Source organism: Filicampus tigris, chromosome 14 (assembly GCF_054856515.1).
Source record: "Filicampus tigris isolate MCC_2025a chromosome 14, RoL_Ftig_1.0, whole genome shotgun sequence".
NCBI lineage: Eukaryota > Metazoa > Chordata > Actinopteri > Syngnathiformes > Syngnathidae > Filicampus > Filicampus tigris.
This window is the reverse complement of record NC_141230.1, coordinates 20,838,221-20,849,446: the sequence shown is the minus strand read 5'-3', so window position 1 is coordinate 20,849,446 and position 11,226 is coordinate 20,838,221. Positions and strand designations below refer to the sequence as shown.

Below are 11,226 nucleotides of genomic sequence, written 5' to 3'. Positions count from 1 at the left end.
CCCGCTCTCCTCCTTTCGGCTCTTCATTTCTTTGTTATCTGCGGTTGCGAAAACATGGCTGCCAGAGGCTGGTGGGAGGCCAAGCGAGGGGCTGCTATCTGTGGTGACGGCTGCTTTGGCTCAGGGTCACGTCTTCTTTTTGCTCATTGGAACAAAAAAAAAACAAAAAAAAAAAACAATAAATGCGGCTGTTTGGACTCCAGGCGTCATGGAGTTATTTGACAGGAAACTGACCAACTCGAGTGTGTGTGTGAGCACGTGTGGTCGGCACTCTCACAATTGTTTTTAGAGTCCCTAAGATGGGTAGCGATCGTCACACATCAGTTTGAAGGAGAGCATCTGAAGCGCTCAGGTTGCTTAGTGAAAGCTGAGAAGCAGCTGCTTGTGTGCTAGTGTGCACGTTACTCAGGTTGTTCTGCGATGTCACCACAAGGGGGCGTCCTCAGCAAAGAAAAGTCAGCCTGGCATCGGCTCATGAACATGAGAAGTGGGAGATGGACGGGACTGGAGAAGAAATGGCCATATACAGAGACACCGAAAACAGTAATCATAATAATAATGACAAAAAAATAAAAATAAATGATAATAAAAATTATTATTATTACTATTATTATTATTAGATGGTGATTTCTATTATTCAAAGTAATCTCATAAATTGGTTCAAATCCTACACCATAGCTAACCCTAACCAACTCTAACCCTAAACATAACTTTATTAATAATCACATTAATCATAAAAAAATATCAATAATTATCATAATAGCGCCTCTCAAGGAGAAATGGATTCCTGTGTGTTTCTATTATTATTTCAATAATAATCATGAATTTGGCTAGAGAGAAAGAGAGAGAGAGAGACATTTTATGTTATCGCCTCCTCCTAAAATGGAATGAATTCATGTTACCCTCAAAATTCTACACACAACACCCCACAATGACAATGTGATAGTGTTTTTTGTTTTTTTTTTAATGTATGAAACAAAAAAAACTAAAACATCACATGTACATAAGTCCTCCCAGCCTCCTGACGCACCTTTGGCAGTAATTACAGCCTCATGTTCTTTCTTCTTATTTGATGCCAAAAGCTAGGCACACCTACAGTATCTTGGGCTACTTTCGCCCATTCCTCTTTTTGTGCCTCTCAAGCTCCATCAGGTTGGATGGGGATTAGCCGTGCACAGCCATTTTCAGATCTCTCCAGAGATGTTCGATTGAATTCACGTCCGGGCTCTGTTTGGGACACACTCAAAGACAGAGTTGTCCTGAAGCCTCTTCTTCATTGTCTTGGCTTTGTGCTTCGGGCCGTTGTCCTGTCAAAAGTCAACCTTTGCCCCAGTCTGAGGTCCTGAGCTCTCTGGAGCAGGTTTTCATGTCTCTGTATTACGCTGCATTCTCTCAATCCTGACTCATCTCCCAGTTCCTACCACTGAAAATGTTCTCTCCCTCATGACGCTTACACCACCAGGCTTCACTGTAGGGATGCTCTTGGTCAGGTGCTGAGTGGTGACTGCTTTCCTCCAAACATGACAAGTCAAGTCAAATTTATTGACAGTATATAGCCCTTAATCACAGGAAAGTCTCAAAGGGCTTCACATGCCGACGGCATGTACACGACATCCGCTGCCACCTGGCAGTCACGCCAAAGACTTCAATCTTTGTCTCATCAGACCACAGATTTTTATTTTCTCATGGTCTGAGAGTCCCGCAGGTAGTTGTTAAACGCCAGGCGGATTGTCGTGTGCCTTTTACTAAGGAGTGGCTTCTGTACTGCAAAGAGGGTTGTCCTTCTGGAAGGTTCTCCTCTCTCCACAGAGGACCGCTGGGGCTCGTACAGCGTGACAATCGTGTTCTTGGTCACCTGACAAAGGCCCTTCTCTCCCGATTGCTCAGTTAAGACGCGCGGCCAGCCTTAGGAAGAGTCCTACTGGTTTGGAGCTTCTTCCATTTATGGATGATGGAGGTTTCGTTTTTTTGGGGGGTTTTTTTATAATAAATTTCCAGGAAAAATAAAATCCAATGAATTACAATGCATCAGTGCAAAAGAAAACAAAGTTTAGCACAGCAAATCTGTCTGCTTTCAGGCATTTGTTCTCCCTACATCTGAAAAAAAAAAAAATCAGTAGGCCTACTTTTGACATCAAGTCAGTTCTCAGCACTCCAGAAACTTTCTTTCCCAGCAAAGACGTTTTCATCGATCTCAAGCAGACTGTCTGGCTTTTTCCGGGACTCGGCGTGGGGATTACGAAACTGACACCACGCATTACGATTGAGCGGCCGTTCTAAAAACACGCATGTGTAACAAGCCAACAAATCAGTGTCGCGTCTGCGTTAGCGTCGGCATGTTTTGAATTGTGCAGCAGTTTGGACGTATTAAAAGCCTCGTTTATGGAGATCACAGCTGCATGATATCGAGCGTCCGTTTTAATTTTAGCCATTGCGTCTTGAGCCCCAGGGATGAAGCAGAAGTCGTACGGAGTGTGTCAGTGAGAAATGCGCGTTGTTCGTTTTCCAAACCAACGCAGGCCTGATTGTTGCTTGCCGCGTTGCACCCACTTGACAGCCTGACACACGCTGCGTCCGTCTCCCGCACACGTCGCGACACAAACAGTGGCGAAGAAAGTCGTTTGTTACCAGAGCGCAGCCTTGTAATTGACTAACCTCGCTTCTGCTTTGCTCGTTTGCAGCGGCGGAGTCGACAGGAGAAATGAACTTTGCTTGAACTCCTTTCTTGGGGAGGCACATCGAGCGAGGGTGTGACTGCTCCACTTCGAGCACTACACGACCTACGAACACAACGTCACTGGCCCCGGTGTATGAGAGCGGTGTACGGAGAGGTCAGGATTGAGGGCGAACACGCTTGAGTCATCTGATATTCCCCCAAAAGTCCGCGTGAAACACTAACTCTGAAATTTGTGCTTGCTTTTTAGGCCAAGAGTCATTTGGCTTTCCGATGGCGCGGTGCGTAGATGCAGCCGTGCTGCTCACGTTGCCGTTTCGACAGCGGGCCTTTACAGTCTGCGGTGGCCCCTCAACGGGCAAACATTTGTACGCATTCCAGCAGAGGTACGTCACGCGGCTGAACTGGACAATTGCAAAGAACAAAATAAATATTGGCGACTCACACACCAGCCAATTGACCCTCGCACATACTGGATAGTCAATCTGGAAACAACATGTTGAGGAACCGCATATACTACAGCAGGGGTCCCCGACCGCCGGGCCGTGGGCCGGTACCAGGCCCAAGGCCACTGTGGACCGGGCCGCACAGATGAAAGAAAGAAAAAAAAAAAAGTACAGTACTTCCGGTTTATTTATTATCCCAGCCTCAAAAACATTAATTGAAATATGAAATATAAGATAAACAGAAGTATTTGGAATGTTTCACGCCCCCCATCACCACCCTACCCCCCGGAGGGGGAATAGTTACAGGGCCGCGAAGGGTATAGACTTGTATGAACCGGTCCGTGGCAGAAAAAAGGTTGGCGACCACTGTGCTACAGTACTGTTTTTTTTTTTGTTTGTTTTCTTTTACTAAACCATAAAAACATGGTGCGATTGTCAAGGAAGACGCAGATTGCCCTGGATGCTGCAGTATATTACAATAATACAAAAGAGAGGAAAAATGCAAGAAATGAAGGCGAGAGTTTGGATGTCTTGGACTGTCCACATGTCGCCCATTTAGTCACGGGAACGTAGAATAGAATAGAATAGAATAGAATAGAAATGTATCGTCAACTTATGTATAATATTGTATTTGGCTCACTAGCACAGGAGGCAGGCAGCACTAAAATTACAGATGTTGACGTACATAAAATCAATAATAGACACATTAAAACTGTTGTACGACGTCTTAAAAATTGGATTGGAAATAAAAATAGGATAAGAACTAGTAAAGTAATCACTCTAAAAACAGTTGGGTTAAAAATAACACAATTTGGGGTCAAAAATGGACCGATCCATAACTTGGGTCAATTTGACCCAACTTTCTTGGTTGTTTTTGCAGAAAACAACCCCAAAATTGGCTGTTTTGTACAAAACAATGCCAGAAAGTGGGTCAAATTTGTGTATCGGTCCATTTTTGACCCAAAATTGTGTTATTTTGAACCCAACTGTTTTTTAGAGTGTAATGCGGAGCAGTTTGGGCGATGGAACTATTTCTTTGGGGGTGAAGTAAACTAATATGCAATCCTAAATAGTTAAATATCATAATAATAGGAATGAGGACCAGCACGATAGAAAACGAATGGATGGACGTAATCATTGGTTGGTCATCTCGAGTACACCAGAAACTCGAAGAGCAGAACCACACATGGTGGGTTTCCCCCCCCCCCATCATTCCTCATGTGTGGGGTCTCTCACATTTTCAAAATGGTATGGGATGTTAAAACTCGATACGCGTGTACCCAGTTTTCCCTTTTAGTGCCAGTTGGCCTCTCAATGCAAGTCAGTTGAAGGAATATTTGCATTCACTTTCGAAATCTCTCAGCGAGTACAACCAAAAGAAACATTCACACTCGGTTTGCACGAGACTATAAACTATATGCTCATGACCTAAACTGTTTACATGGCACTTGCAACCAGACTGGGAAAACTTAGCTCGGCCGTGTCTCTCCCCGCAGGACAATTAGATTCCGATTTGAACCAAATTTGTCAATTCTAAAAAAGTACCACTGGGAATACTGCTGTGTTTTGCTTTATTATTAAATTAGATGTTGAGCAGCTTCATGTTTCACATAGCGGGGGGAAAGTGAGCGCTGCGAGATAAAATAAGCATGTTTTCAATGGCTGCATGAAAAAAAAAAAAGAGTATGTTCAAACAAAACACTTTCCAGCCCATAATGACAAAGTATGATGTTAACCTGGCCGGCTTTTCCGATCCAAACCTTTTCACGTCTCTCGACGCAGCAGTTTGAGTTCAGCCGAGACTCCGACTGACGGCTTTCCCACATTTGAATTCATGTAATGGAACAGCAACATACTTAGCATTGCAGAATGGGAAGCAATTAAAACGTGAGCGAGTGCGCGGAGCCAGGAAAGAAATAGAATCAAAACGACAGACATCTTGGCTACATGCGCCGGTCCAGATGTTGAATTGCGGCATGTCTACAACGCGCGTCAAAAATGGCTAATGTCAGCCGGGACCAAAACGTGTCCGGCAAATCCAAACCGGAGGAAATTGGGGCCCCTAACTAAGATAAGGTTATTTTCACTCTTTTAACAAACGCAATTGGGAAAAGGCTTGTTGACAATGTTTTGAGGCCGGTGAGTTTGAATTGACATTTTTTTAAATTTATTTTTTTAATTGAAAAAAGAAAATAACCATCGATCCCAACTGCCTCGAGTGTCATTTTTACAACAAATCTGTGACTAGTCAAGAGCTATAAAGTAACTCTTGACTTCTGCTTCACTCTCAGGTATGATTTGTTTGTTTTTATAATGGGAGTCTTGCTTCGACATGACCTGGAAAATGTTTATTTGACGATAATGATGGGACAGCACGCTAATGCTGCAGAAAGTGGATAATTGGAGTTACGGTTCCATAAATACTTCAGACGAATCAGGCATGGGCAAATTCAATGCTGGGGTGGGGGGGGGGGGGCACCATTTTTCATCACTGCTACTGGGGGGGCATATAGGACCACACACTTCCTAACCAATCGTATGACAAAAATGTCATTTAAAATATGGACAAAATACGTGCAAAATATGTCCTCTTTAATTTCATTTATTATACTATATTTCATTTTTCTCAATGCATGTATAAAAGATCCACTATTGAACAACAAAGGGTTCGAAGCAAACAAGGAAATTACCACATAGTGTGATTTTTTTTTTCACAGTGCAAAGGGCTTGCTTGCATGAAAATGACCATTCAAGGAAGGCACAAAACTGCTAAACGGCAGCGCAAGAACTCAAAATCAGCTCACTCAGAATTAGATTAAATATTGAGGTACTATATTTGTCGTGCATCTCATTCCAAATCTGCAAATTTTTATTAGGCCAGTATAAGACCTAGTGTAAGTGCAACCAAGCCGTGTCTGCCATCTAGTGGTGAATGGTGATATTACAGCGTAAAAAATCTACGAAATTGAAATTGAAATGCATTATAATAATAAAACACATCCAAACCCAAAAACTTCAACCAAAAAAATGATGGTAAACTTCCAATGTACAAAAACATACATACTGCCACAATCTGTTTTGATTGTGAATTTGATTATGAGATGTTACTTGGGTATTTTTCCCTATAAAGAGTCATTTTTACTCCATTACATTCAGCTACTTTCCACTCGGGGCGACTTGTCAGTCACACGTTTCACCAATCCAACGTAACTAGACACGCTTGATTTCATTTAACCAATCAAATGGACCCAGAAGGTCACATGACACAGAAGCAAATTTGTCAAAGTGACACATTGACAAGTGGGTGAATGATGATGGAAATGTACATTTAACTTGTAGACAGGATCCAGTGCGTCTGCAGCACAGGCGAGGATGAACAGTACATAAAACTGATGAGTTAAAAAAAAAAAAAAAAGTTTGCCTAAAAATGTCGACATTTCAGCCTACAAGAACTCCATCCATGCTCTAATATAAAGAAAAAAAAATACATACATATATATAAATATATATTTGTTTTTTTTTGTTTTTCGCTAAGTACTTACTCTTACTCAAGTAATTATTTGGAGGATTGAGTTTTAAGATTTTCAGTACTTTACTCATTATTCTACAGTACTCGAGTAAAATTTTTGGCGACTGTCATCCATTCATCCACCCACTTATCCATCTTCTGGCTTAGTAGGGTCAGTGTTGAACTTTGACTGTGATATTAATATTCAATTAAAAAATATATATATGTTACTAATCGTTTTTTTTAGGGGGGGAACGCATAACTCGATGGGAATGAGAATGACGGCTCACTTGTGCATGTTGAGCGTCGGGTAATGTAATTCGCATCTAATGAAAGCTGGTGGTCAGAATTTGGATGGTTCCCATTTGGATGAGAGCAATATAATTTTGGTGGAAATTCTCAAAAGCCACAAAATCTGCCGGCGGGCTTTGCTTTGCTGACACGCAAGTGCAATAATTGGACACAACAATCATTTTGCAAAATCCACAAACGGGCTGCTGTGATGAACACATCAGAGAGAACATTTCAACTGTTTGGTGAACGTGCACAGTAAATTTGCGTTTGGCAACTTAATTGCATCGCAACAAGGAGTTGATTTGAGGGATTTACGACTCGGGGGACTCTTCACGACTGCGGATTTGCTTCCCTTTGCTGTGAGGTGGGGGGCGGGGGTCTTTTTTATTTGTACTTCCTGTAGCTTTATTCCAGGCTGCTCATAAAAAAAGCTGAGATAAGTGATAGAATGTGGTCTTCAATAACAAGGGATCTTTTTTTGTAACGCCTTACAGTTCAATCACAAAGATGAAAGTCAAATTGAGAGTTTTGAAGCAGGGGAAACTTAAAGCACAGAGAGAGTAAATCCCCAAAAAATTGAAAACATTGTGACAAGCTTTTTTGTTTTTTTAAATGGGATTGATGGTTTAATGCATTAAGACTTGGGACTCACCGATTAATCAGCCCATGTTAGCTCTTTTAATCGGCGGGGTAATCGGTTATCGGAATTTTATGCCTTAATTAAGACGCCTGTTATTTTGTCAGATCTCACAGTTTAGAGGTATGTATTTATTGGTTTATTTTTTAATTTATTTATTTGATTGTGCCATCACAACAGATTGAGGAAATGATGACGCTACTTGTATTCCCATCCCAGTTGACGGGCTGCACCCAAGAAAGACCAGGGATGGGCAACTGGGCCACGCCCACAATCTGACTGTCCGACTGATTAATCCCCCATGCTCACCACATCAGTTTTTTTTTTTTTTTTTTACATAGATACTCACAGGTTGGCACCTGTGGATTCATTTATTTTCCATATTTATAAAAAAGTATTTTTGATCGATTTTTTTCTGGGTTTTTTGGGGAATTTTTTGGGGAGGAGGGGTTGGGGGGCACCTTCATTTGTTGTGAAAAGCGCATATTGGTTTATCATTGTGGTTTGAAGAATCCTATGGGTTTAAAAAAAAATTGCCCAATTTTCCCTAAGCATTTCATTGGCGTCAGTTATCAATCATTCAATGAAAACTTTATTTATAGAGCGCTTTTCATGCAGAAGTTGTAAGTCAAAGTGCTTTACAGATTCAAATCATTCGAAATTATACAATTAAACAATTCTATGTGGATTTTCGCCATTTAAGAGCCGACACATATTTTGTCCACATGTAAACTATAGCATTTTTGTCATACATCTATTTAGGAAGTGCATGTGACCCCCTACAGTAGGGCTGATGAAAAATGGTTTTATTTTTTCCTGGTGGTAACTGGAAGCTTCCAATAATGTAAAGTGCCCTTTTAGTAATTATTTTTTCTAAAAAAAAAAGTGGCCTAAACAAGCTTCAGTAAACAATCCCACAAATCTTGAAAATAAAAACCTCAAGAAGTGAAGCATATTCAAATGCTCTCTCGCCGTAGTTAAAGCCCAAAGAACGTTGACACTTTTTGCATTCATGTTGACCAATCGCAAGTTGAAAAGCCACTACAGTAAAGGCTCTCAAGTCAAATTCCCCCTGAGAGAAAATATGAAGAATATGCTTCTCGAGTTTCACAAAGCTTTTGGATCGAGAACCGCTGTCACGAATGACTAATTGAAGAAAATAACTCAAAGTGTGCCATGTGTTGATGTAGCTGGACTTTTTTGCACCATCCTCCTTCTGGTCACCCCCTCCAATAGAAAATTGCGCATGCAGCGCTGCAGGCGAACTTGGGCATTGTTGCGCTCCTCGACCTTATCGGCAACGGATCTCTATCCTTCTTGTACGACACACTTGACCTTCCTCGACGGTCGCCCTCTTCAAGAGTGACGTAAAAAAAAAAAAAACACGAGGAAAAAAAAAAGAAGCAGAAGTGGGCTGGCGGAGCGCGAAGTGCAGCAGTTTGGAGCAAAGATCCCAAGTGACGCACATAGTTGTTGTCGAGCGTCTTTTTGCCGGTGCGTGCTGTCTCTGCTCTCTCTCTGTGGGATGTTACGTGCGTGACAACTCTTTTTTTTTTTCGGGGGGGGGGGGGGACGCAGGTGTGTGACAAGCAGCGACTTTTTTTTTTTTTTTTTTTTGCCTCCTTCTTCTTCTTCATACGTCAGAGAATTGATGAGTTCCCCGCCGCATGTGGACCGCAGGACCACTCTTGTCTTTGACTTCACTCAACTTTGTGCTCGGAATATTGGACTACCTCCTCACAACATCCTTGCCGCGCTATTTTTGTTTTGAAACTTTTTTGGGGGGGGGGGATTGCTTTTTAGTCTTAAAAGACCATAAAACAAAATGGAACAGTCATTCGTCAGAGCCACGTGCATCTTGGTGGTTTTCTGTCTACTTGACAAAAGGTGAGTTGTCAAACTTTTTACCTGAAAAAGTACTTTGCTCTCCATGCTTTCCAGGACCAGCATAATGACCAACAGAAGCACACAGTAATGTAGCGGATCGATGAGTTGATTAAAAACGAGCCATACAGTGGTTAAAAAGTATGTTTGAAAATAACATTATTGAACATTAACACTTATACTTAGATATAGGAAAAAAGCCGACTTAATGACAGAAATAAAACATGTTCTTCAATGTTTAAAAGAATATTCAAAACATTTGTTGACAATTCAATGCAAATTTAATGTACATTATTGAAAGTTAAATACAACTGAACTGGACTTGTCCAGATGTGCTAGTACAATTGAGTGCCTTAAAATGTTTCGATTAAAGCTATTTATGCTTATATGCTAATACGCTAATATAATGCACTGTACTTTAAAGTTAAATACAACTGAACTCTACTTGTACGGTTATAAATGAAAATGAAAAAAAAATAATAATTAAAAAAAAAAACAGGCTGTATGTATAACCGTAACATTTTATTTGGATTTGAGTTTTTGTTTTGCATAGCACACATTGAGCATCACTGCACTAAAGTCATTCATGTTGATGGGTGTTGCCACCCGAAAATGTCCCCGTGTCTCCATCAAAGGTAATTAGGGTTATTCATAACATATCAATTAGGCAGTATCAGCTTGTGGAAGCGGAAAATAACCAACAGGAGCAGACTGATGAGTGCACTCAACCTGCAAATTTCTGAGATTGAAATAACGAAATAATCATTATGTCTGTTTCCACCGCCGCTTATCATCTTTGGCCAATTACACGGCTGGCCGTGCGGCCCTCCTTCTCAAACAACGTTTCTCCTAATTAGACGTTGCGCTTTTGAGACAGAGCTGTTGTAACAGGCCTGAGCTCAAAGCAGGAAACGCAACAGGTAGTAACAGACGCCCAAATGGAATTACAGCTGAGGGCGCACAATCAAAAAGCAATGCCACCATCGCAGATGATCAACATCTAACGCGCTTTGATTCATGTCCAACTTTCCAGTTGTTTTTTTGTCGTCTTGTTTTAATTTCCCGGAAAAACACAAAAGACGTTTGTTCTCTGATTGGCTGGCACACAAACAGACGCAAACGCGCGCTGATGAAATATGGAGAGAGCGTGTGCAAAAACTTCCAGCGGCATGTCAAGTCACAGTCAAGCATGTGCAGATGTGCGTGTGCGCCCGCGGCCACGCCGCAGGTCGTGTGTCCGCGCCGCACACGAGCTGCTCTCGAAAAACGCCGGGGCGCCTTTTTTCACGCAGCCAAAGCGGCTCTCTCACCACCAGGGAAGTCTGTGTTTTCCCCTGTTGCGCTTTTTTTTTTTTTTTTTTTAACGGTTTGTCTGTGATGTGGAAAAGTGCTCTCTCTTTAGCCGCCGTCAGCTCAATGACTGTGCTTGGCATGACTGATCTGCAACGGTTGCAGATGATGTTCGAGCGCCAACCCCACACCTTGGGCTCTATCTTCCTGCCCGCTGCAAGCGCGGCACCGGGCGGAGTGGAAATCCGCGCAAGGGGGCGGGCTGGAGTTGATATTTTCGCAGACCCTTTGCGAGCGCCGTTGTGGGTGTGAACACGGCCAAGTTGATTCGCCGCCAATCGAAGCGGCTCCTCTCATTCCTTTTAAACGCGGCGCGTGTGAGGCGCTGCCAGAAGAAGGAACTGATTTGCTAGCGTCCTGCGGCAGGTCGAGGCGCACAAAGTAAGTTTATAAGCAACTGGCGGATGATCTAAAGTTGGCAAGTGAGATCACA

At 42.2% G+C, this 11,226-nt stretch overlaps 2 protein-coding genes and 1 long non-coding RNA gene across 5 annotated transcripts in view; 2 read left to right on the top strand and 1 right to left on the bottom strand.

The window, feature by feature from the left end:
• wnt6b (wingless-type MMTV integration site family, member 6b) overlaps positions 1-2,825 on the top strand; it is a 33,141-nt gene extending 30,316 nt beyond the window's left edge. The window contains exon 5 of the transcript XR_015089469.1: positions 2,682-2,825. The gene's annotated coding sequence lies outside the window, so the exon portion shown is untranslated. The remainder of the gene's footprint in view (positions 1-2,681) is intronic.
• The window catches only part of LOC147136794 (uncharacterized), an 89,501-nt gene that overhangs the window by 4,390 nt on the left and 73,885 nt on the right, over positions 1-11,226 (bottom strand). The gene's annotated exons all lie outside the window — the stretch shown is intronic.
• wnt10a (wingless-type MMTV integration site family, member 10a) overlaps positions 9,329-11,226 on the top strand; it is a 29,420-nt gene continuing 27,522 nt past the window's right edge. Inside the window, exon 1 of the mRNA XM_086050841.1 lies at positions 9,329-9,446. Coding sequence (XP_085906967.1) covers positions 9,385-9,446 — 62 coding nt within the window. The 5' untranslated portion in view covers positions 9,329-9,384. The remainder of the gene's footprint in view (positions 9,447-11,226) is intronic.